Source organism: Panthera tigris, chromosome C1 (assembly GCF_018350195.1).
Source record: "Panthera tigris isolate Pti1 chromosome C1, P.tigris_Pti1_mat1.1, whole genome shotgun sequence".
NCBI classification, from domain to species: domain Eukaryota; kingdom Metazoa; phylum Chordata; class Mammalia; order Carnivora; family Felidae; genus Panthera; species Panthera tigris.
Genome location: NC_056667.1, coordinates 201,471,934 through 201,499,650, shown reverse-complemented (window position 1 = coordinate 201,499,650; position 27,717 = coordinate 201,471,934). Strand labels below are relative to the sequence as shown.

The 27,717-nt window shown below is 54.7% G+C and overlaps 4 protein-coding genes and 1 long non-coding RNA gene across 12 annotated transcripts; 3 read left to right on the top strand and 2 right to left on the bottom strand.

The window, feature by feature from the left end:
- Positions 1-31: 31 nt before the first annotated feature.
- Positions 32-6,500, bottom strand: ANKZF1 (ankyrin repeat and zinc finger peptidyl tRNA hydrolase 1). The gene is given in 15 exon segments (XM_042995369.1): positions 32-155; positions 369-454; positions 592-759; positions 893-1,004; positions 1,173-1,644; positions 2,487-2,633; positions 2,795-2,950; positions 2,953-3,022; positions 3,315-3,462; positions 3,557-3,669; positions 4,069-4,262; positions 4,379-4,481; positions 4,701-4,810; positions 5,760-6,327; positions 6,448-6,500. Coding segments are annotated over 14 exon segments (2,151 nt in total). The 5' UTR covers positions 5,908-6,327; positions 6,448-6,500.
- On the top strand, positions 3,726-4,765 carry LOC122241025. The gene is made up of 2 exons (XR_006220940.1): positions 3,726-4,092; positions 4,198-4,765. It is a non-coding gene; the product is annotated as an uncharacterized LOC122241025 (long non-coding RNA).
- A 67-nt stretch (positions 6,501-6,567) lies between the features above and the next one.
- On the top strand, positions 6,568-15,730 carry ATG9A (autophagy related 9A). 7 transcript variants are annotated; one of them, XM_042995366.1, is made up of 16 exons: positions 6,568-6,705; positions 7,699-7,753; positions 8,151-8,282; positions 8,404-8,447; positions 8,999-9,063; positions 9,869-10,030; positions 10,200-10,341; positions 10,571-11,319; positions 11,404-11,557; positions 11,663-11,842; positions 12,225-12,473; positions 12,685-12,863; positions 12,969-13,086; positions 13,861-14,083; positions 14,274-14,419; positions 14,681-15,729. In XM_042995366.1, exons 3-16 carry the CDS (start codon positions 8,180-8,182, stop codon positions 14,684-14,686), a joined length of 2,520 nt encoding a protein of 839 aa, XP_042851300.1. In that variant the 5' UTR covers positions 6,568-6,705; positions 7,699-7,753; positions 8,151-8,179; the 3' UTR covers positions 14,687-15,729. The 7 variants fall into 7 exon arrangements, with proteins under 7 accessions (XP_042851300.1, XP_042851299.1, XP_042851301.1 ...); XM_042995365.1 differs by having other exon boundaries at positions 7,696-7,753; XM_042995364.1 differs by lacking the exon at positions 6,568-6,705 and adding an exon at positions 6,812-7,050.
- Positions 15,731-15,840: 110 nt separating this feature from the next.
- Positions 15,841-23,896, top strand: ABCB6 (ATP binding cassette subfamily B member 6 (Langereis blood group)). The gene is made up of 19 exons (XM_007086165.3): positions 15,841-16,981; positions 17,292-17,429; positions 17,937-18,123; positions 18,326-18,427; positions 18,601-18,784; positions 19,621-19,742; positions 20,264-20,373; positions 20,576-20,641; positions 20,833-20,958; positions 21,088-21,164; positions 21,253-21,316; positions 21,430-21,515; positions 21,750-21,807; positions 22,024-22,128; positions 22,504-22,678; positions 22,834-22,946; positions 23,190-23,284; positions 23,360-23,428; positions 23,612-23,896. Exons 1-19 carry the CDS (start codon positions 16,433-16,435, stop codon positions 23,721-23,723), a joined length of 2,538 nt encoding a protein of 845 aa, XP_007086227.1. The 5' UTR covers positions 15,841-16,432; the 3' UTR covers positions 23,724-23,896.
- Positions 23,897-24,015: 119 nt separating this feature from the next.
- On the bottom strand, positions 24,016-26,947 carry ZFAND2B (zinc finger AN1-type containing 2B). Of its 2 annotated transcripts, none has more exons than XM_042995374.1 (9): positions 26,701-26,947; positions 26,328-26,422; positions 25,960-26,091; positions 25,675-25,826; positions 25,331-25,420; positions 25,195-25,255; positions 25,042-25,109; positions 24,631-24,703; positions 24,016-24,424 (listed from the first exon to the last, which is right to left on the bottom strand). In XM_042995374.1, the coding sequence occupies exons 1-9, from the start codon at positions 26,753-26,755 to the stop codon at positions 24,380-24,382; spliced, it is 771 nt and encodes a 256-aa protein (XP_042851308.1). In that variant the 5' UTR covers positions 26,756-26,947; the 3' UTR covers positions 24,016-24,379. The 2 variants fall into 2 exon arrangements, with proteins under 2 accessions (XP_042851308.1, XP_042851309.1); XM_042995375.1 differs by having other exon boundaries at positions 24,016-24,320.
- Between the last annotated feature and the right edge of the window lie 770 nt (positions 26,948-27,717).

Genomic DNA, 27,717 nt, shown 5'->3' with positions numbered 1-27,717 from the left:
CAGAGTCAGCCCCAGGCGCAGCCCTAAGAGATCAGGAAGAGGGCTTTCCAGCCTGGCGGCGATGATCCCGGAGGCAGCGTGTGGAGCAGAAAGAGAAGTCGAGATAGTGAAAGGGAATGAGGCCTTGGAGGGATGTCCCACAACTCCAGCAGCGTCTGGACAAGAGGAACACAAAGGGCTCAACAGGTACCCCAGAAACTTTCCGATCCAAGCTCTCCCCATTCCCTCCTGCCATTTCTGGTTTGGCTCCAGAGGGTTCCCAGAACACCTCAAGTCCCCTCAACAGCCCGAGTTCTCCGCAAGCACTCATTCTGCGTGCCCCAACACAGCCCACCCATCACGCCTGCCCCTGCAGGCTGAGCACTTACTGAGCACTGACGGCTGCAGAGCCTGGGGCCTGAGGGGTGGGGGCTCCCAGCTGGGCAGCCAGCCTGCGCTCTGCAGCCAGGGCTCTCTGCGGGGAAGAGAAGTCTGGTTAAGGACAAGGCCCCAGTGGTGGATGGGATGCTCCAGAAGTGACAGCGGCACACTGGGAAGGGGTCGGACCTCTCAGGAGGTCTCAGCTGTGGAAGAGAGAACCACCGGCCTCACCTTCTCCCGATCGCTGAGGGCGGCAAAGCGCCGCCGCTCTTCTTGCTCCCGCGCCTCCTGCTCCCGCTGCTGCAGCTGCTGTTTTTCCCGTTGCCGCCGGGCAGCCTTCTGCTCCCTTTTCCGCAGAGCCTGCTGTGCCTCCATTTCTGGCGTCAGGGGCCCTGGCACCTGGAGAATTTCCAGGGAGGGGTAAGGTAAGACCCATACACGCTATCTTTGGGGAAACTAGAAGAACGTGGAAAAGATCTAGCCAGGGTCTGTGATGGCTTCCTACTCTGCTGCTGCTTCTTTTCCAGCTCACCTGAGCCTTGCTGTAATCATAAGCATCTGGATTCTTCTCCATGAACCTTCGGAACTCATTACGTGTTGACTTGTCAGCTGCGACTGTATATGGCGGCCGGGCCCTCGAGTCCCTAGGTGCAAACCGCCCCCACAAAAAAAATGGGTTCAGCTCGCTTCCTACATCTCCCAACCTCACCCAGACAGATGAAGGGGATACTGTGAAGTAGCCAGTGCCACCATTAGCCTCCAGATGATCCTCTCTATACCCTAAAGGGCTCGGCTTGGGGACCCTTACTTACTGCACAGTAGGGTCAGCACCCGCCTCCAGCAGCAGGCGAACCACTGAGCCTCTCCCAGCTGCAGCTGCCGCATGCAGGAGCGTGAAGCCGCTGGAGCCCAAGGGGGCACTGAGCAGAGACAGAACTCCAGGGTCTATGGGGCCGGCAGCTAGCTGGAGTTTCAACATCCCAACGTCTCCAGCTCGGCAAGCAGCTAGAAGCATGTCCCAGAGCTCTGACTGATCGGGGGTCTTGGCCTCATCCAGAGAAGGCCCCACAGGGGCTGCCCGTCCCTGGGTGGACTGTGAGAAGGCCTCATCTCCTTGAGTTTGCTGGGGAAGAGCCTCCAGGTCTCGGCTTCTCTCCTTCTTATTCCTTTTCCTCCTCCTCCGCTTTGGCAATACCTCAAACTCCCGAAGATCCAGGGTCCCCACTGCCAACTCTACTAGCTCCAACTCCACCTGGAAGCTGTCCTCTCCCTCCGACCCTGAACCTGGGGACAAATATGACATGTTAGGTCCGTCCAAAGAGATATACAGAGGGTGGCAGTATGTGGGCTGGCCCAGATGCTATAAGTGTACATAAAAAGGTAATTCAGATGATCTTGAAATTAAATTAAGTATTTGTAGTTTGTCAGCCAAGACCAAGTAGCACATCAAAAGCGGAGTCCGTTAGTATCACATGCAGAAATGGAACTCTCAGCTCAGACAAGGACAGACCCAGCAGGAGCTATGCAGGAACAAGTGTCCTTAGACTCTCCCCTTGAGCAGCCTTAGGATGGTACATAACAGAGTAGAGCATGGGAGCAGTGACAGCCACACAGACTAAGAGTCTGCAGCCGGGAAAGCAGGCCTTAGCTCCAAACCACACCATCCGGTAAGACAGGTCAATTATGTAAGGTTTATGCAACACAAGCATCTATTTCATGTACTATTTCGTGTTTTCTAAGTACTGAGGATACATCCATGAACAAAAGAGAACAGGAAATTTGGAAAGGTCACAAAACACGTCTCTGTAACTGCTACCACATACCCCTTATCATAACAGACTTATGTGTGTGTATAACGGTGTGTGTGTGTTGTGTAAGGGCTCATCTATAAAGAAGGAAGTGGGGCGCCTGGGTGGCTCAGTCGGTTAAGCATCCGACTCTTGATATCAGCTCAGGTCTTGATCTCAGGGTGGTGAGTTCAAGCCCTGCATCGGGCTCTGTACTGGGCACGGAGCCTACTTAAAAAAAAAAAAAAAAGAAGAAGGAAGTGACAGTAGGAGATCTGACTGCATTTCCAGGATAGACACCCAGATAGAGATTGGACAGTTGCCAGATGGTGCTCAAACCCTGTTTGGGAGACTCCTCGTTCTGCCCAAGTGCCTCATTTTCATCACTGGAGACCTTTCTTTCTGCCTCGATAGCCTTCTTCTCTCTCATGGTCTTCCAGTGTGTCCGAGGTGAGTCCAACCTGACTGTCTCCCGGGGGTCTTCTTCTGCCATAAAACAAAAGATGTTACTCAAGTTTAGTTGAGGAGAAGCCATTCCAGGTTTCTCTCAATGAAGATGCTGTCTGGATGTACAAATAAGAACCAAAGCTTGGGCTGGAAAGTACAGGAAGATCTAGGGAGTCTGGGGATCTAGAAAAAAGGCTCACCGTGGACATGCAAAGTGGTCAGCTTATGGAGCACACGCTGTAGCTCCCGGAAGGTGGGTCTGCGGGTAGCGAGGGGGATATCCCAAAGCCGGGGATCCCCCCGTTGCAGGGGTGCGCCAGGGCCTCCGAAGAACAAGGACCGGCCAGAGCGGGGGCACGTAGCAGTATTGTCCCAGCCTCCCCCAGTGCTTTAGCCCAGCCCGGCCCTGCCAGCAGGTCACGAACATCCTAGAAAAAAGAGTAAGTCAGGCCAGTGTATCTTCACTTGCTGTTTTCAAATCTCCAACCAAAAAATGGCCCACAGATGACGTGTAAGGGATGGGAAATAGAAGGTAACATAGGGGAAGGAAGAATGAGAAGGCTGAGGTTCTTGGGGATCCATCCCTAGTCTACCTTCGCCTACTCAGAAATAACGAAGACTGGGAGGATACGGGAGTCCCACCCCCACTGGAGTATCTGCCAAGTTGAGAGGGGTAAACAGTAGATTAGCGGACCACCAGATCTGGGACGCCTAACTCACCTTATATAACGTGGCTTCATTATAGCGCCTCAGGTTGGCTCCGGCAGAACGAGAAGCCGCACCCCGGGCATCCCGAACTCCCTGGGCTGTGCCCCGCTTGGCCCGCACCGTGTAGCGGTGAAAGGTCTTGTGTGTCACCACGTCTCTTCTGTAGACAACACGGACTCAGTACTGGAAACTAGCCCGTACTCCCAGGCTAACCGGGTCCATTCCATCCTTACACCCACACAGCACCCTCTCACCCTTGAAAAATGGCACCAGCAAAGTGCCCAGCCGCAGCCATGAGCACCACACAGTATCTGGGACCTCCGTTTTGCAGGTTCTGTAGCAGCAGTTCTGGTTCTTCTGGGAACACCTGGATGACAGAGGGACAGCACAAACCTATCTGTTGCATTCACTGAGAGTAAGAAACTAAGTGCCAGGGCTAAGTGTTTCACCTGCACTATCTCATTTCATATAACCATCCTGAGGCTTGTTTCCATTTTACAAGTCAGGAAATTTGAAGCTTGTAGAGGTAGTCAAGATCAAGTGGCAGAATGACAATTCAAACCTAGATTGGTCTGTTTCCAAACTTAACTCCATTACACCCGACCCCAGATTCAGGCCAATTCAATCCAAGACTGTGTTGTCAACTGTGACCCCACATGCAACAGGAAGAAAGAGAAAGAAGTAAGAAATGGACTGGTTTCAGGGGAAATCTAGGCTGAGTGTCCAAAAGGCTGCAGTTGACCACACAACCTGCGCTGCCACTTGCCTGGCGAGGGCCCAGGACACAGCGGTAGGCATCAAGGAACTGGCCCCGGGCATTCTGGAAAAGAACCCGATGGGGGCGGAAGCCTTGGGCTCTGCTGGGCTTCTCATATTCTGCCCTCTCCTCATCCAGAATCTGCAAGCCCTCTTCACTGGCTGAGTCTGAGTCTTCTGATCCTGAGATGCTGGAAAGATCTCCTGAAAACATGAGGTGCACAAGTTTGGCGTTCCATCTTTGACCTTTCCACAGGCTCCTAAACTAGAGCCTTCCTCCACCCCCACGTCCTACTCAACACAGGTCTACCAGCCATCACCTGTGGAACTCTGCTTTTCAAAGTCCAGGGCAGACAGGAGAGGCTTGTCCTTGAGACGTTGCTTTAGGTTAAACCGATGCCAGTCAAGCTTATAATGTTCCCTCTGGTAGGAAGCAAAGGGGGAGGCTGAATGTGGAAATATGCCCCCCTCTGGCCCTTTATGGTACCCATCACCAGTAACAGAACTCCAGGAAGTGTGTTGGATAACACCAACAGCCTTACTCAAAACGTGAACCTTTATTAAAGATAAATCCTACGTCTACCTCTCCTCACCCACCATTATACTTTTGCTTCCACCATTTACCTCCGCACCTGGCCTTACCTGTTCCTGGTGGTTGTGGAAGGTCTGGTCACAAGTTGAACAAAATAACTTTTCTGAAATATCAAGCAGACCCTGGAGTTTTCTTTCTGGGCTTGCGCTCTCCCCTGAACCTAAATAAGGGGAGGGTAATTAGAGGTGGAAAGGGAGCCCAGATCTGCACCTGGAATCACATTCACTGTCTAATAAACAAAGGGGGATACAAAAGAAAAGGATGACATCTTTTCCTCCAAAGAATTTATAATCTAGTAATAATGAAATAAATGGCACAGTAATCACCTTATACAATATGTTTCTGAAAAAATGTATGTAAGGTGAATATATATCAAACACTAAATTAACTAAAGGGATTACCTAGAGGAATCCTGTAGAAAATAATTTTTGGCAACATTAAAATCATGTTTGCAAAAACCACTTCTCAGATGCCCTTTAAATAGATTAACGTTTCCAATTACAGTCCGGTTTTTAAAAAACATGCTCAAGAAAAAAAGCCAAAGACAAACTAATGTTGTAAAAAAAAAAAAAAGTTTTACATTGGGGCGCCTGGGTGGCTCAGTCAGTTAAAATTTGACTCCTGATTTTGGCTCAGGTCATGATCTCATGGTTGGTGAGTTCCAGCCCTGCCTTGGGCTCTATGCTTCCAGCCCCACCTCTGCTTGGGGGTCTTTGTCTCCCAATCTCTCTGCCCTTCCCCCATTCACTCTCTCTCTCAAAAATAAACATTTAAAAAATTTTTGTTCTATATTCAACAAGAACGAGTAATTTAATTGGGATCCAGTTAAATTTGAACTCTAGGAATTCTGAAGTGATTTTGCAGGCAGTGCTTGTAAACGTGACCTGATACAAACAATGGCAAGAGGTTGGTTTGGAGACAATCCAGGCGTCTGTGTTGGAAACAACCCAGAGATTGAGTGAATCTAAGATAAATTTTATCCATAGAAAGACGTCAACAAGGGCTCTTAAACTGGGGAATATCAATAAGAACGTGCTCCCTGGAGGAGCAATAAGCTCTAAAGAGCGTGTCACGTACCTCATGGATCCTCCCCAAACCTTCCCAGATACCTGGACAGGAAGTCCGCAGAGCTTGGGCCAGAGCCTCCCCAGAAGGGTGGCTCACCAAGTTCAGGCCCTGAAGGACCGGAGCATCCGCGTTGAGGTCAAACAGGGAGACCAACGTAGGAACCTGGGCTGCAGCTGAAACTGGCGACATAGCTGAGCAGAAATTATTTAGGAGCGGCTCTTGGAGCAGAAAGCGGGGAACAGAAACAGAGCTCCCCAGAGAGAGAGAGATCCTACCGCCCCGTCTCCTGCCTACCTGACTTGGTCTCCCCAACGCCGCAAGGCACTTCGGGCCTCACTCTGGTACCAGCAGTCCGCTCTGCAGGTTAATACGTGACCCCAACCCGTTTTCTCAAACCCCCAGTCCCGGACCACACAGAGTGAAAGGGGAGCATGCAGCTCCCAAATCGAGTCCAATAGAGCTACAATCCCTAATCGACCGCTCCTCGTTACCCGTGCGATGAACTCCAGCAGTGACTAAACCGCGTGTACTCGCCCCCGCCCTCAGCAGCTGCACCAAAGGTCCTGGGAACCGAGCCGCATGTTCGTCTTCAATTCCAAGCCCGGATTTCTGCAACATCACAACAATCTCGTCACTACGGAGCAGCGAAGGGGACAAATGGCGTCGCCCGCAACTCAGCCCCGCCCCACATAGGGCGCACTATTGGTCCTTGTACTGTCCAAGACCCACCTCGATCCTTTAGTCCCGCCTGCGAAGCCGAGAATTGGCCGTCATATCTCCGCCCCCCACGCTCATTGGTCAGATTGGCTGCGGGTGACAGTGAGTGACAGGCGCCGGGCCTAGAGCTCTGGGTCCGGACGAGCCCAGCGGAGCCGACCGAGCCCCTGGAATCACTCGGGTCACGGTTCCTGAAGTGAAACGCGAGATCGGTTACTGGAATCTCGGGGCCCGGGTTGGGCCTGACCGAGGGTGCCTGCGGAGCCCTAAGTGAGCTCATAGCGGGTAACGGGGGGAAGGGGCTCCGCGGGCGGGGCGGAGGCGCGCAGCCGGAATGTTTTGATGGCGGGGGCGCGCGGACGGGGGCGCGCGCGGGCGGCGGGGCCGCGCGCGAGGTTGTCCGCTGTTGGGAGCCGAGCCCTTGGCCTGGCGCCGGGCGACCCTGGGGCGCACTGGGCTCGGGTCTTGGCGGCTGGGTGTGGGGAGGCAACCCAGCCCACTGGGGCGATCTGCTGTCGGACTGGCTCGATTCTTCCAACATCCGCAGGAACCTCTGAGCCCAGGCCCGGCCAGCCGGGGCTCCATGACCCTGGGTCCACACTGACCTGGTCGGTGGTGAGTTCCCTGAGGGCTTGGTCAGCTCCTTCTGACCTAGGGCTCTCACTAACCCAGGGAATCCCACTGGGGCCAGGCTGGGCCGTGTTCCAGGGCCCCAGGGTCTGCACCGACTGGGTGAGTGCCATCTAAACATGCCTGGCTCCAGGGACCTAGGGAACCCACACTTTGCCCAGGATCTGTGTCTACAGTGACCCAGTCAGGATTTCCCCTCCAGGAACTATGCCTGTCTGCTGGACCTTTGCTGCTAGGGAACCAGGGGAAAGGGGTGATCAGAAAGGTCTTGTTCAGAAAGACCCTGTTCTTGGGTTTTGGATTTGGGGCTTTGAGGACCCTGAGAGGCCTATAGAATATTCTGAGGCCGAGGTGGGGCAATGGAAAAACAGTCCGGAGGGGCTGCCTGACCTCAGGTCTGTACTGATCCAGTCTTTACAGGTTCAACAAGCCACTTCTTGGGATGAGTTGGATGAGTGGCCCTGTATAGTACAACCAGAGGAAGGGCACATAGCCGTAGTGCCTCTTCCCCACTGCAGCCTCCCTGCCCCATGCTTGGCCTCCTCTTAGTTGAGGGTGGGTGGGCAGGGGGGTTGGGTTTCTTTCTGTCCCCAATCCCCACTCTCTGGGGCCTGACACCTTCTCCTCCAGCAGCTGCAGAGCCAGGGCATCAAGGGCTGGAGTGGAGCAGATGCTGTCCATGGAGCTGGTAGGGCCATGTGCTTATCTCAACCTTTGTTTACAAAATGCTTCCAAACTTCTAGTCTCTTGGGAGACCCGGGTTTCTCCTGGAGGGCAGAGGGAAGTCCCCTTATCTCCACTGAATAGAAGATGAAACAGCCCCTGCCCTCCAGCAAAGGGGCAGAGCCTGGCTTCAGACCGGCAAGACCTCAGTAGACACTCAGTAGAGGCTCTGGGAATGACTGACCTCCCAGGCCCTGAGCTTGCTGCTCTCCTTTGGTAGCAACTCCACTGCCTTTGAGCCAAGAAGACTGGTAGTGGAGACCAAGCCCAAGGATTCTTTCTCACTCTTTCTGGCCTACTAGGCAGGACAGAAGACAAGCAGCACCAAAGTCTGAACCTGGATCTCTTTTCATTACCGGCAGGTGGACAAAGTGGACAGGGGGCGGTGGTGATGGCGCAGTTTGACACTGAATACCAGCGCCTTGAGGCCTCCTACAGTGACTCACCCCCTGGGGAGGAGGACCTATTGGTGCACGTCCCTGAGGGGAGTAAATGTGAGTGCTTGGACACAACAAGGGCGCCAGGGCATGGGGAGAGAGTTGGTGGAGGAACACGGAGGGAACAAGGGGCTCATGTTCCTTCGGGGCTCTGACATCTCTGCTCCTATGCCCACAGCACCTTGGCACCACATCGAAAACCTTGACCTCTTCTTCTCTCGAATATCCTTTGTGTCTCTGTGTTGGAGCTCTGGGAACTTTATCCCCTCCCTAAGCCAGGCCCCTCATGGGCAGTTGGGGTGGGTCTGATTCTAGTCTCTGGAAGGGAGGTGGAAGTTTTCTTAACACTGAAAGAGGCTGAGGAAATAACGATTGTTATAGATAATGATACCCCAGGTTTACCAAGAACTACGTGCCTTTCACTTTGTGGTGTCAGTTTATAAGGAACCTCTTTAAAGGTGATCTTTCTTTTTGATGGGACGCTAATAACTATAATAATATCTTTTGACTTATTCTGTGTCAGCTCTGTGTTAAATACTTTATGCATATTGTTTCATATCTAATAATTCTATGAGACAGGTGCTATAAGACAGGTGCTATTATCTATGGGACAGGTACCACTGCAGACAAAAGTTTAGAGAGGGTAAGTAATTTTGGCCAAAGTCACACAGCTTGAAAGTCATGGAGCCAGGAGTTAAGTTCAGGTATGTGACACCAAAGTCTGTGCTCTTAACTGCTGTCTCTATCAACCACATTTTTCTTGACAATTCTACGTTTATAATCTACACCAGAAGAATGGCTTCACTTGCATGCTCATCGGGGAGATCTTTGAGCTCATGTAAGTCTAAGAAGGGATGGTGATGTGGTGAAGGACTACATGTCAGTCTTTCCTTGAGCTCAGCCCTGGCCATTCCTGCCAAGGCAGTTCAGTCCTAGGCTCAAAACTCTGCAGACTCTCAGAATTCAGGGACTGGGTGTGGCACCAAAATTTCCAATCTCATTTTTTTTTTTTTAATCTCCCCTATAAGGAATGCTTTCCAAGTCCTATCTCTTCCATGAAGAGAACTCAGACTTGATCATTTCATTAGAGCTCCAATGGAATGGGCATAGTTCAGTCTGGAGGTCTTAGAGATGCCTGCCACTTACTTAAGAAAAGTGTGTTGTTCTGCTTTGGTTAACAGCTTTAGAAGGCAAAGAGCTTTCTAAAAGGGAGGAGCCATATGGTTTTGCCAAAGGGAATGGGATTGGGAAACCTTCCTTCAATAAGAAAAGACTGTAAACCCCCTAAGGGCTTCTAAATACTATCTCAAAAGGAAATCAGGGATTGGGAAGAAGAAACCACAATCAGAAGATCTTTGAGAGTCTAGTAAGTGGTGGCAGAGATTACTACTGGTGAGAAAAGCTGGCTGATTGTGTGATGCCCTGAGGCTAAAAGGAAAAAGTAGTAGCTGGTTTGGGTCTTAGAAGGTCCCTGGGGCTGGGCAGTAAGGAGAGCCCCCTGGGAGTTCTCCAGCGCCTGCGTGTCCCTAGAGGCTGTAGTCTATAATCTCCTTCTGCTGCTTCCAGACTCTTCTCTTTCCCCACACTGTTTCACTGGTGCTTCTCTGACTCCTGGACTGTGGCCCCTCTTCCCAACTCCCCAGGCAGTTCCTCTTTGTGGTTGCCTTCACCACCTTCCTGGTTAGCTGTGTGGATTATGACATCCTATTTGCCAACAAGATGGTGAACCATAGTCTTCACCCTACCGAGCCTGTCAAGGTCACTCTGCCAGATGCCTTTTTGCCTGCCCAGGTCTGTAGTGCAAGGTAAGGGCTGCAGAGTTCTGCTAACAGGTGGGGAATGGAATGGAATGTGAGGTAGTCACACATCCCCTAGAACACAGACTCGGCCTCGCCACATCCTTCAGGATAGCATCGTGTCTCCCAAGACTCCGCAAGGGCCACCCCTCCTTCCTTCCTTTTTCCTCCCCACTAGGATTCAGGAAAATGGCTCCCTTATCACCATCCTGGTCATCGCTGCTGTATTCTGGATCCATCGGCTTATCAAGTTCATCTATAACATTTGCTGCTACTGGGAGATCCACTCCTTCTACCTGCATGCTCTGCGTATCCCCATGGTGAGACTGGGAAGTTGAGCGGTTAGCACCACAGCCCAAGATGCCTTCTGTGGCTAGGGAAGCGTGGGGTGTATTCCTGGGCCTCGGGCATCCTCATCCGTCACTGGTAGGTCAGGGAGTGTCTGCTTAAAGGCTCCGCGCGGCTAAGCACAGGACCTCACAGCTAATGCGGGGAAGGAGTCGGGGCAAAAGCCCACCTTCCCTGCCTTGTCTCTCTCCCACCCTACAGTCTGCCCTTCCATACTGCACGTGGCAGGAAGTGCAGGCCCGAATCGTGCAGACCCAGAAAGAGCACCAGATCTGCATCCACAAGCGCGAGCTGACCGAGCTGGACATCTACCACCGCATCCTCCGTTTCCAGAACTACATGGTCGCGCTGGTTAACAAATCCCTCCTGCCTCTGCGCTTCCGCCTGCCCGGCCTGGGGGAGGCCGTCTTCTTTACCCGTGGCCTCAAGTACAACTTCGAGCTGATCCTCTTCTGGGGACCCGGCTCTCTGTTTCTCAATGAATGGAGCCTCAAGGCTGAGTACAAACGTGGGGGGCAACGGCTAGAGCTGGCCCAGCGCCTCAGCAACCGCATCCTGTGGATCGGCATCGCCAACTTCCTGCTGTGCCCCCTTATCCTCATCTGGCAGATCCTGTACGCCTTCTTCAGCTACGCCGAGGTGCTGAAGCGGGAGCCCGGGGCCCTGGGAGCACGTTGCTGGTCACTCTACGGCCGCTGCTACCTCCGCCACTTCAACGAGTTGGAGCACGAGCTGCAGTCCCGCCTCAACCGAGGCTACAAGCCCGCCTCCAAGTACATGAATTGCTTCTTGTCACCTCTGCTGACGCTGCTGGCCAAGAACGGCGCCTTCTTCGCTGGCTCCATCCTGGCCGTGCTTATTGCCCTCACCATCTACGACGAAGATGTGCTGGCTGTGGAACACGTCCTCACCACCGTCACACTCCTGGGGGTCACCGTGACCGTGTGCAGGTGGGCCAGGGGCAGCAGGCGGGAGCAAGCAGGCTGGCGTTCCTGGGAAAGGCTTGCCTCTCACGGGGACCCTGATCCCCCTAGGTCCTTTATTCCGGACCAGCACATGGTGTTCTGCCCTGAGCAGCTGCTCCGCGTGATCCTCGCTCACATCCACTACATGCCTGACCACTGGCAGGGTAATGCCCACCGCTCGCAGACCCGGGACGAGTTTGCCCAGCTCTTCCAGTACAAGGCAGTGAGTGGAGTTGGAGTTAGGGCCTGCTAGAGACTGGCTAATAGCTCGGTGGTAAGGGCTGGGATCCCTCCTCCTCTCTTATGATCTGGGTCCCCTCCCTTTTAGGTGTTCATCTTGGAGGAATTACTGAGCCCCATTGTCACACCCCTGATCCTCATCTTCTGCCTGCGTCCACGGGCCCTGGAGATTATAGACTTCTTCCGCAATTTCACCGTAGAGGTCGTTGGTGTTGGAGATACCTGCTCCTTTGCTCAGATGGATGTTCGCCAGCATGGGCATCCCCAGGTACCGGGAGAGGACGGGCAGGTGGCCAGAGGCGATGCCGGCATTGTCTTTGGGCAAACTGAGCCAACGAATCACCACAAAAAGGCAGCCCTGCCTCTGGGCAGCCACGTGCCAGGGCGCACACTGCTTGGTAAACCGGAGCTAGGGCTGGATTTTAGCCTTAAACTTGCACCTTTGGCCACATTCCCTTGAGAAAGGCACAAACCGAGCAACTAGTCCAGCACGCGACTACTCCTGGGGTGGGGCACCGGGGCCCCTGGACAAGCTACAGCAGCGCGTTGTGGTCCGTCCTCCAGGGGCACAGCCTCCCCTCTAGCAGGAAAGGTACAAAAAGGGTTCCCGTCAGAGGACAGTCCTGCTCACTGTAGCCTCCCTTGTGCAGTGGCTGTCCGGTGGGCAGACAGAGGCCTCAGTGTACCAGCAAGCTGAGGATGGGAAGACAGAGTTGTCCCTCATGCACTTTGCCATCACCAACCCTGGCTGGCAGCCACCACGTGAGAGCACGGCCTTCCTCGGCTTCCTCAAAGAGCAGGTTCAGCGGGACGGAGCAGCGGCTGGCCTTGCCCAAGGGGGTCTGCTCCCTGAAAATGCTCTCTTTACGTCCATCCAGTCCTTACAATCTGAGTCTGAGGTGTGTTCCTGGGGCCTGGGCGGTGACGGGCAGCGTGTGCTCCAGGTGCTGGGAGTTGAGGACTGGACGTGGGGTGGAAGGGCCTACCTACCCTATCGGTTTCCTTCTGTCTGTTACGTCTATTCCACTGAGTCCTGACACCCAGGATACTGGGGGACCCCGCAGCCTCCCTCCTGCCCTGGGAAGTCTACCCACCCGTTTTCTTTCACAGCCACTGAGCCTTATTGCAAATGTGGTAGCCGGCTCCTCCTGCCGGGGCCCCCCACTGCCCAGAGACCTTCAAGGCTCCAGGCACAGGGCTGAGGTCGCCTCTGCCCTGCGCTCCTTCTCCCCTCTGCACCCGGGTCAGGTCCCCACGGGCCGAGCCGCCAGCACCATGACAGGCTCTGGGTGAGTAGAGGTGGGCCGCGATGGGAGGACTTGGGAATAGACCCCAGCAACTTCTGTGGGTCAGAAATGTTGACGGCTGCTGTCTGTCTGTGCTGGGAGGGACAGGGTGGATGCCAGGACAGCCAGCTCCGGGAGCAGCGTGTGGGAAGGACAGCTGCAGAGCCTGGTGCTGTCAGAATACGCGTCCACCGAGATGAGCCTGCATGCCCTCTATATGCACCAGGTGAGTGGGCTGGAAGGGGCCGAGCCACGGGATCCAGGTGGCCGCTGAAAAAGAGAGGGTTTGGGGTGTGGAAAAGCAAGACCTGGGCTCAGAACCCTTCTCTGCCTTTTACCCACTCTGTAATCTCCATTCCCGCATATACCCTTTTACTATCCTTTTTAGCCAAGCTTACTTTCATCCAGCGCCTTTACCCGTTTGTTTCCCTTGCCAAGAATCCACTTCCCTGAGATATGCGTATGGCTCCCCCGTTGTCTTTATTCACATATCTGTTCTTACCTCCTCTGTGAGACCATCTCTGGCCACCCTGACTAAAAGCCTCCCTTGGCCACCCTCCTAAATCTTCCTGCTCTGTTTTTCTCCATAGCTTCTATCTGACATATTGTATTTTTCCCCCCTCTTTATTTTATTGTCTATAACCCCACCCCATCGCCCAGTATATAAGCCATACAGGGCTGGGATTTTTGTCTATTTTGTTCACCGCTATAGTCCCAGCACCTAAAAAAGTGCCTGGCACTTAGATGCGCAACCAATCTGTTCTTGACTTACATGACTACACAAAGCGAGGGTCATTACAGCTCTTACATTACACACAGATTTGTTCCAGGGACCTGCAGAGAATTTAACCTGTAAGATGTCATATGTGTGTTAACATGATGGTTACTCTGGGTTAGTGATTCTGGGTGAGGTGGTAAAAATGGGAACTGGGGGATACCATGGTGGGGGGCAGCTGTTTCAGACATCCTGTCCCCAATAATGAGCCCCCCCACTTTTCAGCTCCACAAGCAGCAGGCCCAGGCCGAACCCGAGCGGCACGTGTGGCATCGCCGGGAGAGCGATGAGAGTGGGGAGAGTGCCCCTGAAGAGGGGGGAGAGGGCTCCCGAGCCCCCCAGCCTATCCCCCGCTCTGCCAGCTATCCCTGTGCTACACCCCGGCCTGGAGCACCTGAGACCACCGCCCTGCAGGGGGGCTTCCAGAGGCGTTACGGGGGCATCACAGGTATCCAATGGCGGTTAGGGAGGACACAGAGCCTTGGGGGAAGGGTGGCTCTTTCCAAAGCCTCTTGGGGAGGAAAGAGGTCAGAGCAATCAGGCCCAAAGAGACTAACCCTCATCTCCACCCCGCATAGAACGTTTCTCCACATTTCTGTTTGGGTTAATTCTAAGGGTATGTTTACTTTTGTCTCTAGATCCTGGCACAGTACCCCGGGCTCCCTCTCACTTCTCTCGGCTGCCCCTTGGAGGGTGGGCTGAAGATGGACAGTCAGCATCAAGGCACCCAGAGCCTGTGCCCGAGGAGGGCTCGGAGGACGAGCTTCCCCCACAGGTGCACAAGGTAAGGGCTCCAGGACCCGAGAACAACTACCAGAAGTAGTAACTTCCAGGCTGAGGTCCAAGTCCCATGTGAGAGAAGGCAGCCCTCTCGTACAGAGATGCTGCTTCTCCCCTCCAACATACACTCCCGTTTTCTTCCCTCACCTACTCTGAAATCAATTTCTGAAGGAATCAAGCTTTCCTTTTCCTTTATCTCCAGGCTTTATTTGGGTCAGCAGCTAGCTAAAGACTATATCCACTACTAACCCTTTTCTCTCCACAGGTGTAGGCAAGGCTGAGGAAGGTCCCTATGTCCCAGGATGGAGGCCACTGTTGCCCTTCCATCCCATCCTCCCGCCACGGAGGGCTTCTCTGAGTGTCGCCCAGCTCCACGTGTGTGGTGTTTGTGTGTCCGTGCCCGGCCAAGGGAGGTGCCAACGCTGGGCTTGCCACAGCCCCAGGAGAGAAACTGGGGGCCTAGGAACCAAGGCACACAGGACTCTAGCCTCATTCCCAGGACCCCCCCCCCCCCTTGGCTCAGAGTGTGGTGCTAGAAACTGGTCCCCAGCCCAGCCCCAGTACTGCCACCTTCGCACCTGCCCCTGCAAGTCTCCAGAGGACTGCCCATCACAGAAGCTGCCAAGCAGGGAGCACCTGTGCCAACTGTGGAGTGGGGAGGTTGGGTCTGGACCCTCAACGTCTGCAGCCTCCCTCCCTCCACCCTGAACAGATGAGCAGCTCAGGCTGTGGCCCTTACCTCACTCCCACTTCTCTCCCAGTGCTGCAGCCTGCTCACTTCTCTCCTGCTTCCCGCACATTACTGGCGTGTATGCCGCTTGCTCCCGTTCTGTTCGCTTGCTCCCGTTCAGTTCAGCTTTTGCTTTGCACTGGTGTGGAGGCCCTAGCTCCCAGCTATCTTTTGACACTAAGAAGGAAGGTTTCTAAATTGCAGGAGCAGGATAGAAATTATTTGCTGCCCTCTCCCACTTTTAGGATGGGCCCCTGGGAGACTGAGGCCATCCTGGCCCCCATTGCTGCTTATTGTACCCCTTACCGCCTGCACTTGGGACGGACTGGGCTGGAGTGTGCCCTTGGCTGTCTACCTCCCAGCAAGAGAGCTCTAGCCTGTCTCCCGCTGACCCCTAGAGGGGGATGGAGGCGCGACAGGAGGCCTTCGCCCTAGGCTTTGAGCTGCCGCGTTGCATGCTGGGATTCAGCTCCTACTCTCCGCCCCGCGCCTCGCCCAGGTCTGGTCCGCTGCGGGTGTGGTGAACCGCGCTGCCTGAGCTCGCAGCGGAAGGAGTAGGAACTGTGTACAGCTTGATAACCCTTAATAAAAAAAAAAAAAAAGGGACTTTGACCAGGTCTTGGCCTGTTTTCTCGCGCGGCTAGGATTCTGAGAACGAGTGGGTTGCGTCTGATCCCCCAGGTGGCTGGGGCCCTATAGGAAAGTGGGCCTATGCCGTCACTCAGCTAAACCGAGCCAGCGTGCTAGCAAAAGGTCCATCTCCTAGCCACGGTTCCGGGGAGGTCAAGGTCTCCCGCTGTACGTGCGGTCAGATTTCGCGCCCTGCGCACGTGACCAGCCCGACTCCGCCCCTGTATTTTGCCTTTCCCGCGTGCACCTTAACTCCCGGCCCCTTCAGGGAGCTTGGCCAATGGGGACCCTAGGTAGGGGCTGAGGCCGCCCCCCCGGTGGGCAGGGCTGCTGCGCCAGAGCCGCTCCAGTCAGATGCTCAACATTCCTTTGGGCCCGGACTTGGCAGGAGGGTCCTGCCTGGGCTGCGAGCGAGGGGCGGACGGACTGCCGAAGACGGCGTACGTGCCCTGCGTGAGTGCGTGTCGGCGGCGCGTGCGCGAAGAGAGTGGGTAGTGTGGCCGGACCCACGTGTGTCCCTGCCCGAGAGGCTCGCGGCTTGGCGCCCCTTGTCTCCATGACCCGAGACACCCTGGCATTCGCGTCCCGCCCTGAGCAGCCGGTCCCGTTCTCCCTTCCCGCAGTCCCCGCAGCCTCGGCCGGCGGCCACGCATTACCATGGTGACTGTGGGCAATTACTGCGAGGCCGAAGGGCCCGTGGGTCCGGCCTGGGAGAAGGGTGGCCTTAGTCCCTGCTTCTTCTTCACGGTTGTGCCCTCGATACTGATGGCCCTGGGGGCTCTGGCCTTGGTGCTAGCCCTTACCTGCAAGCGTCGGGAGTGGCCAGCTGGCTCCCGTGAGCTGTCTTGGAGCGCCGGCCCCCTTGTCCTTCCTTATGGGCTGCAGCTACTTCTGGCTACACTCCAGGTGGCGCTGCCCCTAGCTACCCTGGTTGGCCGGGTGGGCACTACTGGGGGAGCCCCGCTGCCAGGCTACCTACTGCTGGCTTCCATATTTGGGACTCTGGCCAGCGCCTGTGGCCTGGGGCTGCTCGTGGTGGAACGCAATCAGGCCTGGCAAAGGCTAGCAATGGGCATCTGGATCGAGTTCAGGCACAGCTTGGGTCTCCTGCTCCTCTGGACTGTGGCGTTTGCAGCTGAGAACTTGGCCCTTGTGTCTTGGAACAGCCCACAGTGGTGGTGGGCAAGGGCAGACTTGAGCCAGAAGGTAAGGGACTTTGTGGGGAATGGAGAATCATGAGTGGCAAGGGCTGGGGAGAAAGACAGAATGTCTAGTCACACTGGCTCCACACTTTGGGATGCCTCTAAGAGAAAAAGGAGGAGGCCTGCTTGGCAGGTTGCTGATAGCCAGCTGGTGGGGTGTGTCTGTGCTGAGTCACTCTACATTTTTTTAAAGCCTGTTTGATGCTGGGCCCCTGAGCTGGGTGTGTGCCCTGCCCCATTCCCTAGCCCTGTTCTAAGTGGTAACAATGGCATTTTGGCCTTCCTTGATGCTCTCCCTACGCGTTTCATTCTAGGTCCAATTTAGCCTATGGGTGCTGCGGTATGTGGTCTCTGGAGGGCTTTTTATCCTGGGACTCTGGGCCCCTGGACTTCGTCCCCAGTCCTACGCCTTGAAGGTTAATGAAGAAGATCAAGATGTAGAGAGGTCCCAGGTACACCTGAATTTCTGAACCTTAGAGCCTGTCTTAATTTCATTGCCTGTCATCCTTTTTTGCCACCATAATAATTCTTTCTCAAATCTCAGTTTATGCCACACGAGGCTTTCTGACCTCATCAGGAATCATTTGGGGTCTAAGATAACTGGAAGCTGCAGTCCCATACATTTTCCCTAGAGGGGTTTGGCTAGGGCACTTCCTTTTTTTTTTTTTTTTTTTTATTAATGTTGACTTATTTATTTTGAGAGAGTGTGTGTGCGAATGGGGAAGGAGCAGAGAGAGAGAGAGAGAGAGAGAGAGAGAGAGAGAGAATCCTAAGCAGGCTCCAGGCTCTGTGCTGTGAGTACAGAGCCCAATGTGGGGTTTGATCTTATGAACTGTGAGATCATGACCTGAGCCGAAATCAAGAATCTAGTCACTTAACTGACTGAGCCACTCAGGTGCCTCTAGGGCACTTCTCTCTGATTTCTGAGCTCTCCTTCCCTATGGGTTTTACATTCCTAGGTTCAGTCAACAGAGGAAGCACCAGGCTCTACCTGGCGAGACCTTGGCAGGAAGCTCCGCCTACTGAGTGGCTACCTGTGGCCTCGAGGGAGTCCAGCTCTGCAGCTTGTTGTGCTCATCTGCCTGGGACTCATGGGATTGGAACGGGGGCTGAACGTATTGGTCCCCATCTTCTACAGGAACATAGGTGAGGGGGGAAGGAGTGCCAGCTCAGCTCTTTCTGGTCCTTTATTCGGCCTGGTGAGGGGTGGGGGCCCAAACCTAGGAAGGTGGGACAGTGTTAGGAGCTGGATAATCAGAAAGAGGCTGTGGCTGGTGCCCGGATCGGTTTCTTCTGAAGAGTGTCCTGGGGGCCATAAGTGGCCTCTGACTTATTTTCTCCACCATAGTGAACTTGTTGACTGAGAAGGCGCCTTGGAGTTCCCTGGCCTGGACTGTTATCACCTATGTCTTCCTCAAGTTCCTCCAGGGCGGTGGCACTGGCAGCACAGGTATGAGGGAGGGATTCTGCTATCCCCCTGGCTGGTATTGGTCCCTCCCTGCCTTCCTCCCCCAAGCATCCCTCCCCTGACCCCTTGGGGTTCTCAGACTTTTCATGTCTGGGTACTGGGCCGATGTCATTTGGCCCCTAAGCTCTACTGAGGCCTCCCCTGGCTCCCCCCAGGCTTTGTGAGCAACTTGCGCACGTTCCTGTGGATCCGGGTACAGCAGTTCACATCGCGGCAGGTGCAGCTGCACCTCTTCTCCCACCTGCATGAGCTCTCGCTGCGCTGGCACCTGGGGCGCCGAACGGGGGAAGTGCTGCGGATTGTAGACCGGGGCACGTCCAGCGTCACAGGGCTGCTCAGGTGCCAGGCCAGTGGAAATGGAGTGTGGGAGGGTGGGGCTGGAGACACAGGAATGAAGGGGCTGTCCAGAGAAAGCACCCAGCTTCAGCTGCCTCTCCATCCTTTTTTTTTTTTAACTTCAAGATTAGCACGCACCTGCTCTCATAATAAGACGAATAAAATGGAGTAAATATCTTATGTGATATCTTATAAATTTTACTTCTCCAAAGGTTCCCACTCCATCTAGTATGTTGAGTTCTGCTTTTTACGTGTTCACATGTATACGTGGAGACTCACAGCACTAATATGATATTGGGGAGGGTTCTCATAAAACAAGCAGTATCATGACATAGGTGTCATTCTTAGAGTTGCTTTATTAATAAGACATTAGGGAGATACATTCTTACTATGCATGAAGCTCCCTCTCATTCATTCTAATTGACACGGCATTCTGTGCTTGGGGCAGGTACAGTTTACTTAGCCACCCACCTCTTGAGGGTTAGTTAGCTTGATTCTGGTCTGTTGCTATTGAAAAACAAAACACCAGGGTGCCTGGGTGGCTCGGTTGGTTGAGCATCTGACGTTGCTCGGGTCATGATAACTCGGTTCGTGAGTTTGAGCCCCACGTCAGGCTTTGCACGGATAGTGCAAAGCCTGCTTTGAATTCTCTGTCTCCCTCTCCCTCTGCCCCATCCCGACTCATGCACAAATGTGCGCGCGTGCACTCACTCTCTCTCTGTCTCGAAGATAAATAAACGTTTAAAAGAAAAAGAAAACACCACGCTGAAATTCCTGGAGGCAGAGTTGCTGGCTCTAAGCCCCTAAACCTTTCTTTGTCGCTTGACTTGCCCTCCTAGCTACCTGGTATTCAACGTCCTCCCCACCCTGGCTGACATCACCATTGGCATCATCTACTTCAGCATGTTCTTCAACGCCTGGTTTGGCCTCATTGTGTTCCTGTGCATGAGTCTTTACCTCAGTGAGTGCTGCTTGGTGAAGGCGTCTCCCGGAACTATGCCAGGGACTCCCTTGGGCATGAGTCCCGCCCCCACTCAGGTGGCCCACCACGGGGAGGTTGTAGATCAGTGGACTTGAATAAGCTCCTGCTGCTCCCCAACATGATGGGTTGGCCTCCTCCTCTGCCAGGGGAACCTCAGCTCAGCCTGGATGGAGGGCCAGGGAAGGGCATCCTGGTCACATTAGGGTCCTGCTGTGGGTACAGGGCAAGGAGAAACCTCATTTGTGTAACCAGATGCAGCTTGGCTTCACTTGGCCACCAACGAAGCATTTTCACACGCAAGGCTTTGCACGGGCTGCAAAGGTGTCTCTGTCACAGCCCCTTCCCTCAGGGAGCTTAGTGCTCTTTCCCTTTGGGAATCTGGGTCCCTGGCCTGTAGTACAGGGTTCACGTGTATGTGGCAGATAGCAGACATCCTCTTGTGGTCTCTGGTTTGGGGTGATGTCTTGATCGCTTCTCCCTCCTCCTCCTGTCCCTCGCAGTCCTGACCATTGTGGTCACTGAGTGGAGAACAAAGTTTCGACGTGCTATGAACCTACAGGAAAATGCCACCCGGGCACGAGCCGTGGACTCTTTACTAAACTTTGAGACGGTAATGAAGGCCTCGGTGGCAGTAGCGTGAGGCACAGTGGCTGGTGGAGCAGCGTGTCTGGGACCGGCGGGGCTGCTAGGGAGCTGGGGGCGGGGGGGGGGGTGCTGTTTAAAATGAGGATGGGGGGATTGGGGACCTGGAGGAAATAATCCAGGTGTAAATGCTGCAGCCACGTCTCACAACCGTGGTTTGAATTCATCAGGTGAAGTATTATAACGCGGAAGGTTACGAAGTGGACCGCTACCGAGAGGCCATTATCAACTATCAGGTGAGGATGCTAGTTTGAGGCCTGCCGAGAGCAATGGCCTAGCCTCGCGGAATTGCCAGGGCCAAGAGGAGTACGGTTCTGGCTGAAAATTTGAGGTTGAAGATGCCTGGGCCCAGGTTTGGATTTGGTGAGAGTGTATATGTGACATCCTCCCCCACCCCGCTAACCCCTGCCCCGTATTATTGCCCCAGGATTTGGAGTGGAAGTCAAATGCTTCACTGGTTTTACTAAATCAGACCCAGAATCTGGTGATTGGACTTGGGCTCCTTGCTGGCTCCCTGCTTTGTGCATACTTTGTCAGTGAGCAGAAGCTACAGGTCAGAGAATTGTGCTGGGGACAGGGCAGAGGGCCTATGTCTGGGCCCCCAGGTTCCTGGGTGGGAAGCGGGAAGGTGACAGCCTGAAGGCCTTCTGTGACTCTGCACTTCTCTGTGGATCTTCACAAGGTTGGGGACTTTGTGCTGTTTGGCACCTACATCATCCAGCTGTACATGCCCCTCAACTGGTTTGGCACCTACTACAGGTAACTGATCTCCCACCCTCACCTGTTGAGGATGCACAGTTCTTTCCCCAACTCCTCAGAGGAGCCCCAGCCAGCACTGTTTTTGCAGGATGATCCAGACAAACTTCATCGACATGGAGAACATGTTCGACCTGCTGAAAGAGAAGACAGAAGTGAGTGAAGTGGGGGGGGTTGGGGGGGGGGAAGTGGGAGCCCACACGGTGCTCCTAGTGTCTGGAGAGTACCAGACCTGTAATGGCAACATGCCTGGGTCCCACTCTCCCAGGTGAAGGACCTTCCTGGAGCAGGGCCCCTGCGTTTCCAGAAGGGCCAGATAGAATTTGAGAATGTGCACTTCAGCTATACCAGTGGGTGAGCCCCCCTTTTGCCATCTCACAGCCCCCTTTCCCACTGTCCATATGCAATCTTGCCCCCATTCCCCACCCTCCCCATCCCCACCCCCACGCCATTCCTGCTTCTCAGCCCACCACTGCCTGGAAAGAGAGCCTGAGCAGGGGAGGGGCAGGGCCCGGTAGCAGCTCTGCTGATGGAAGGGGGCACTGGGAGTACAGCAGGCCTGCTGACCATGCCCACCCTTCCTTGCAGGCGAGAAACCCTGCAGGATGTGTCCTTCACTGTCATGCCTGGACAGACACTGGCCCTGGTGAGAGGAGACCCAGCCCCTTGGCCCAGACTCCTTGAGTTTCCCTATTGCGGTGCTCATGGAAATTTGTGACCCAGGCTGTGGAGTCAGAATCCTGTCACAGTGGGCCACAGGATTGAATGTAGCAGCCTCCACGGACATTGGTGGCTTCTTGGAGAGCAAGCCTTAAAAGCCAGTGGGCCTGAAAATATTTTCCTTCTGTTTCCAATGCAACAGGTGGGCCCATCTGGAGCAGGGAAGAGCACAGTATTGCGCCTGCTGTTCCGCTTCTATGACCTCAGCTCTGGCTGCATCCGAATAGATGGGCAGGACATTTCCCAGGTAAGGTTGCTCGGGAGGAGTTTGTGACTTAGGGGCCTGTGTGTGAAAGAATAGCGTTCTGTGAAGTGCTGGCCACTCTCCAGGGAGAGAAGGAGATGTCACCCCTGCAGAAAGCTGCAGCAAGAGACCTCAGCCTTCTTGGCATTCCGTGGCCTATCCAAGTAAAGTAGTCATGAGCGTAAAAAGCGTATTTTCTCTTTGTAGACAGGGAAACAGACTCGGGAAGGTCGAGTGATTTGCCCCCACAGCTAGAATTATTTGGGGGGCTGGTGACAGGGTTCCTGTACCTCATCCCATGTGCTTCCCTCCAGTCCGTCCTATCTCCCGGGCCTGGGGCAGTCTCACAGGCTGAGGCATATGGTCTCTTGGCCCCAGGTGACCCAGATCTCCCTCCGGTCTCACATTGGAGTCGTGCCCCAGGACACCGTCCTCTTCAATGACACCGTCGCCAACAATATCCGCTATGGCTGCATCACAGCCGGGGACGAGGAGGTGGTGGCTGCTGCTCAGGCCGCGGGCATCCATGACACCATCCTGGCTTTCCCTGAAGGTGAACTTCCCTGCAGAGTCCGTGCCCTGCCTGATTGAGTCCTGCTGTCCCCACCCCACCCCCCCCCCGACCTCTGTTCCATCCCTTCCTGCCCGTCTGGTCACAGAAACCAAGTTTATTATGTGTGACTAGAGGGAGGTGGGCGATATTCACAGGATACGAGACACAGGTGGGCGAGCGGGGACTGAAGCTGAGTGGTGGGGAGAAGCAGCGTGTGGCCATTGCTCGTACCATTCTCAAGGCTCCAGACATCATTCTGCTGGATGAGGTGAGAACCCTGGGCAGCCCAGTCTCCTCCTTCCTCCTTTGCCTGTGGCCAGGCCATTCCTGGTGGGCAGTTTTCCCTCACGGATAGATATCATGAATCCTGGCTTCATAAAAACACCTTACGGTTCTCAAGTGCAGACAGATTCTTTTTGATTCCCGAGGCCTCCCTCAGCTAGCAGCTGGCATCCTCCTTCCATGGGGATTTGGGGTGGCAGGGGCAGGTTTACACAGATCCTCTCTGTAGGCAACATCGGCGCTGGATACGTCTAATGAGAGGGCCATCCAGGCTTCTCTGGCCAAAGTCTGTGCCAACCGCACCACCATCGTAGTAGCACACAGGTACAGGACCGGGGCAGCAGGCGGCGGGGGGCCCACTCGTGTTGTGTGGTGCATAACCCAGTTCTGATTTCTCAGGCTCTCAACTGTGGTTGATGCCGACCAGATCCTCGTCTTCAAGGATGGCTGCATTGTGGAGAGAGGACGGTAAGGAACACAGCAGGATGAATGAGGCAGGGCCTCTGAATTGGGGGCCCCAGGAAAAGGTGAAATCCCAGGAGTTTCTGAAAGGGATCTCCCTTGCCAATCGCACTCATCTCTGTGGGCTGCTGGTGAGGACTCTTGGGGTTGAACTGATAGCTGGGACCTACACTTTCCACTTTGCCCCAGGCACGAGGCTCTGTTGTCCCGAGGTGGGGTGTATGCGGAGATGTGGCAGCTGCAGCAGCGGGGACAGGAAGAAGTCTCTGAAGACACCAAATCCCAGACTGAGACACAGTGACAAGAGTTGTGGCCACTTCCCTCCAAGAGGAAAACTCAGAAGGGAATGAGATGTATCCCTTTTCCCAGTATATTTCATGCTGGGGTTGGGGTATGGTGCTAGCTATAGTGAGAGCAAAGAACCTTTCAGAAAAGCACTTTTTGGGGGAAATAAAAGTGTGGACTATGCCAGGATCCTTGTGACTTTGATGTGGGGTACTGCCGTGGGCCTCTACACTTAAGTCAGGGGAGCATTCTTGACAGGACCCCCCTGGTTTCGGTTGTAGAGGAGAAAGAAACACAGCACTTGGAGGTCTTATTGACTGCCAAGATCCTTTATTCTTTGCAGGCCCCTCCTTGTCCCCTCGGCATGAGGCAGCCCCAGTGTAAGGGGGATTACATGATGCAGGGAGCTGAACGGGGCCTGGCCGGCATCCCCCGAGGCCCAGCCGCCGGATGGTTCTAGCCGCTCTCTCCTATGCAGCTGGAGAGGCCAGCGGGGCCTTCTGTGGGCTGGGCTCCACAGCTGTTCCTCCTGACGCTCCCTGGAGGGGGCCTCCGTTTCTTCTCCTTCTCCTCAGTCTTCCAGGCTGCTCCCAGCCTCCTCTCCCTCTGTACCCTAGAGGTGTGAGGGCCACAGTCCTCCTCAGCCGAGCCTCCCTCCCCAAGCCCAAGGCCCTAGCACAGGCTGCAGTTGGACGGCTTCAAGGTGCGACTTTGCGCCTGGAGCAAGGAAGGGGGAAGGAAGGGAAGGAAGACAGGGTGCGACGTCAAGGAAATGAGGGACAGACCTCACTTCAGAGCCCAGCGTGGGCTAGAGTCACACCAAAAGCAAAAGGATAACCACCATTCCACACTCTCTACCACTTGAAAAAAGCCCCCCAAACTCCCAACGCAGGACCTCAACTCCCCCCACCCAGTCCTCATACCTGCTGCCGTTGGTATTCTGCCTCACTTGCTGATAGTGCTTGTGCTAAAGCTAAGTCTTCTTCCTCCTGAGAACTGAGAGGGAGGAACAGCTTAAACTAGATGACAATAATATCTGAAACATGAGTGTCTTATCTGTTAGGCATCGCCGTGCTAAGCACTTCTGAGTATTATCTCAATCTCCACACAACCCTATAAGTAGGTAGGTATTAGTACTGTTCCATTTTAGAGGAAACTAAGAACCTTATAACCTTATAGGTTAAAAGAACTTGTCAGAGATCATATAGTTAATAAGCTTCATTTTGAGCCCAAGTGCCTAACCATCATCCTACATGGGGTTGGAGTGGTCCCACGTACCTCCCTCCAATCTGAGCTTTTGCCCGCATCCCATCGTCTTTCACCAGAGTAGGTACCTTGGGACCTGGGGTTTGGTCTCTGCCAGGGACAGTTCTAGGGCTCGTTGCAGAGCCTCATCCTCACTCTGTAAAAAGGAGAAAGACCAGTTGCCTTGGACTTTATTCTCCGTGTGGGTTTCCTTCTGTCCATCCAACCTCCACCCAACTCACCAAGCCATTCTGCAGAGCAATCACCGGAGGGGCTGTCCGGGATGGAGACTGGGTTGTGGCTCTATGGCAGACATTCAAGAGGCTGAGGTCAGAGATGCAAAGGGGAAAAAGGGAGAGGAGAAACAGGCAGGCCTACCTGCTGGGAGAGGTAGATGAAGGCAATGTCCGACTCGGGCTGGGGATGGTGCTTGTAGAAGAAGCTTGTGCTCTGGAGATGGCAGCAAGTCTGTAGAGAAGAGACACTCTTGGCATGCTTCCAAGGATAGCTTGCAGGCTCCTCCCAGGCCTTACCCAGGAAGTCAGGAGGGGAGTTCCTCCAAACAGTCTAGAAAAATAGGCACTTGAAAATGAAGCTAAAAGACTCCCCTAGCCAAAGGCAACAGGTTTGAAGCTCCCCAACTTGTAATGAAAGAGGCTGAGTAAGTTCCAAAAGGATGGGGAGATCCTAAAGGCACAAGTACTGGACTTGGTTGCAATTACCCTGCCCGGCTGGTTGGGTGACCCTCCCCAGAGCAATCATGGTCCAGTGGGTGACGGTGCTTGATGCAGAAGTTTCGGCCACAGCGTTCACAGGTCAGTTTCATCATTTCTCGCTGCCGGCAGCCAGAGCGTTCACACTTATTGGTGAAGATCTGAGGTGGAGTGGGAAGGTTTGCCTCTGCTGAGACTCTGACCCCCACTTCTCGAACCCCATCATAACAGCTGTTCCAGTTTCCAAGCATCCATGGTCCCAGCTAGGTCATGGCTAACCCCTCCAATGCTTACCTTACGTTTTTGCTGTGCTGGATCTGAGCGACAGTCTCGGTCAATATGCTCCCCCACAGCACGGTCAGGGGGCTCCCCTCTGGCCACAGGTACAGGCACATTACAGAGTGGGCATACAGGTACCTGGATATCCTAGAGTTAAGGAGCAGGGTTCAGTCTGTGGCCCGCTCCCAGTCCAACCAAATATCAGGTCCTGAAACAGCCTCCCTGAAAGAACCTGGATATGCCCCCTATAACGCACAAGGAAACAATGTTTGCACCGCTGAGCCTCAAAGCAATAAAGCAGAGGAAAAGAGAGGCAGAGGGATTCCGGAGATGCTGCATGCTTTCTCCACCCGCCCCCTCTCACCCTCAGACCGCCCCCTCACCTTTTGGTAAGCAGACCCACAGTGATGCTGGGCGTAGGCCACATGGTCTGCGCAGAAGATGCCCGAGCAGGCGTCGCACTTCAGCGGCAGAAAATCTGCAAGAAGTGGGTCGGATTGCAGGCCCAGCGGGACCTCGACGTCGTTCCCACTCACTCAAGCCTTCCACTCGGTAAGGAAAAACGGCCACCGGGTTTGCAGCAAACTATACCCGTTCCTAGGCTCCATCTCCTTAGCCACGCCCCCTTAGCCACCCACCCCAACTTCGATCCCCGCCCTCCTCTGACACTTCCAGCCCCGGAGCCCACCCTTCGCCCCACCTTCAGCTCCAAGCCCCGCGGGCCCGGCCCCGCCCCCCGCGCGCTCCGCCCCTCACCCAAGCGCTGACAGCTCGGCTCGGAACAGTGAGCCCCGAGGTCCGGAAACTCCATCGCCGGACCGGGCGGGGCCGGCTGGCCGAAGAAGCGGCGCTGATCGTGTCTAGGGCTCCCGCGCCGAGTCCAGGCCACGACCCCGCACTCTGGGGGGCTCCCAGCTCCGCCCTTTCCTCTCCCCAGCCCAGCCCGAGTTACCGGAGCCTGAGCCCTTCCCGACCAGCGGGGTCCCACTCCTCCCTCGGCGCGCGCGGGCGCACTGACGTCATCGCGCAGGGCGGGCACGTCCCGCGCAGTCTCGGGGCGGGGGGAGGAGCGCCCTTGCAGAGGAGAGCCCCGCCCTTCTCTGCTGGGTGAGGCGAGGGCGTGGCCGCGCGCGGCGCGCCGGCTTTGCTCCCAGAAGAGCGAAAGGACCGGCGAGGACGAGGGTAGATATCTTGGGGAAGGCGGGCTGGGGTAGCTTGGGGTCTTTTACAGTTGCGTCCCTTGCCCGCTTCTCGCTCTCACACTTTCCCCCTCGCCCTTTCGTCCGCTGCCACGGCTGCACTTCCTGTCCACGAGCTGAAGATTCCCATATTTCCTCGAAGTGCAGAATTTTCTCCGGATCTGTGGATCCTTCCCCCAGGTTTAGCTCTGATGCCCTTTCCGTAAGACTTCCCTGACCCTCCCCAGTACCTGCTCTGTGATCTCCCTGGTTCTGTGCTAGCACCCACATCACCTTATTGTAATCAGCTGGTCACACAGGCGCACATAAATGTACTGGGAAATCAGGGACCACGTCTCCCTAGTTCTGGGTCCCTAGCACCCAGCGCAGTGCCTAGAATTGTGTGGTTTTGTTTATGTGGGTTTGATAGTATTTCAAAAATTGTTTTTAGAAGTAAAGTCGTTTTGCTGTAAGAATGAAGTAAGTTGTGTCAGGCTGTCATGGTCTCCTCTGTTCTCACAGGTAGGAACTCAGCCCCTCAGCTGCTGAGGCGCCCCTGGGAGCTTATTAATAAAAACATATGGGCGCCTGGGGG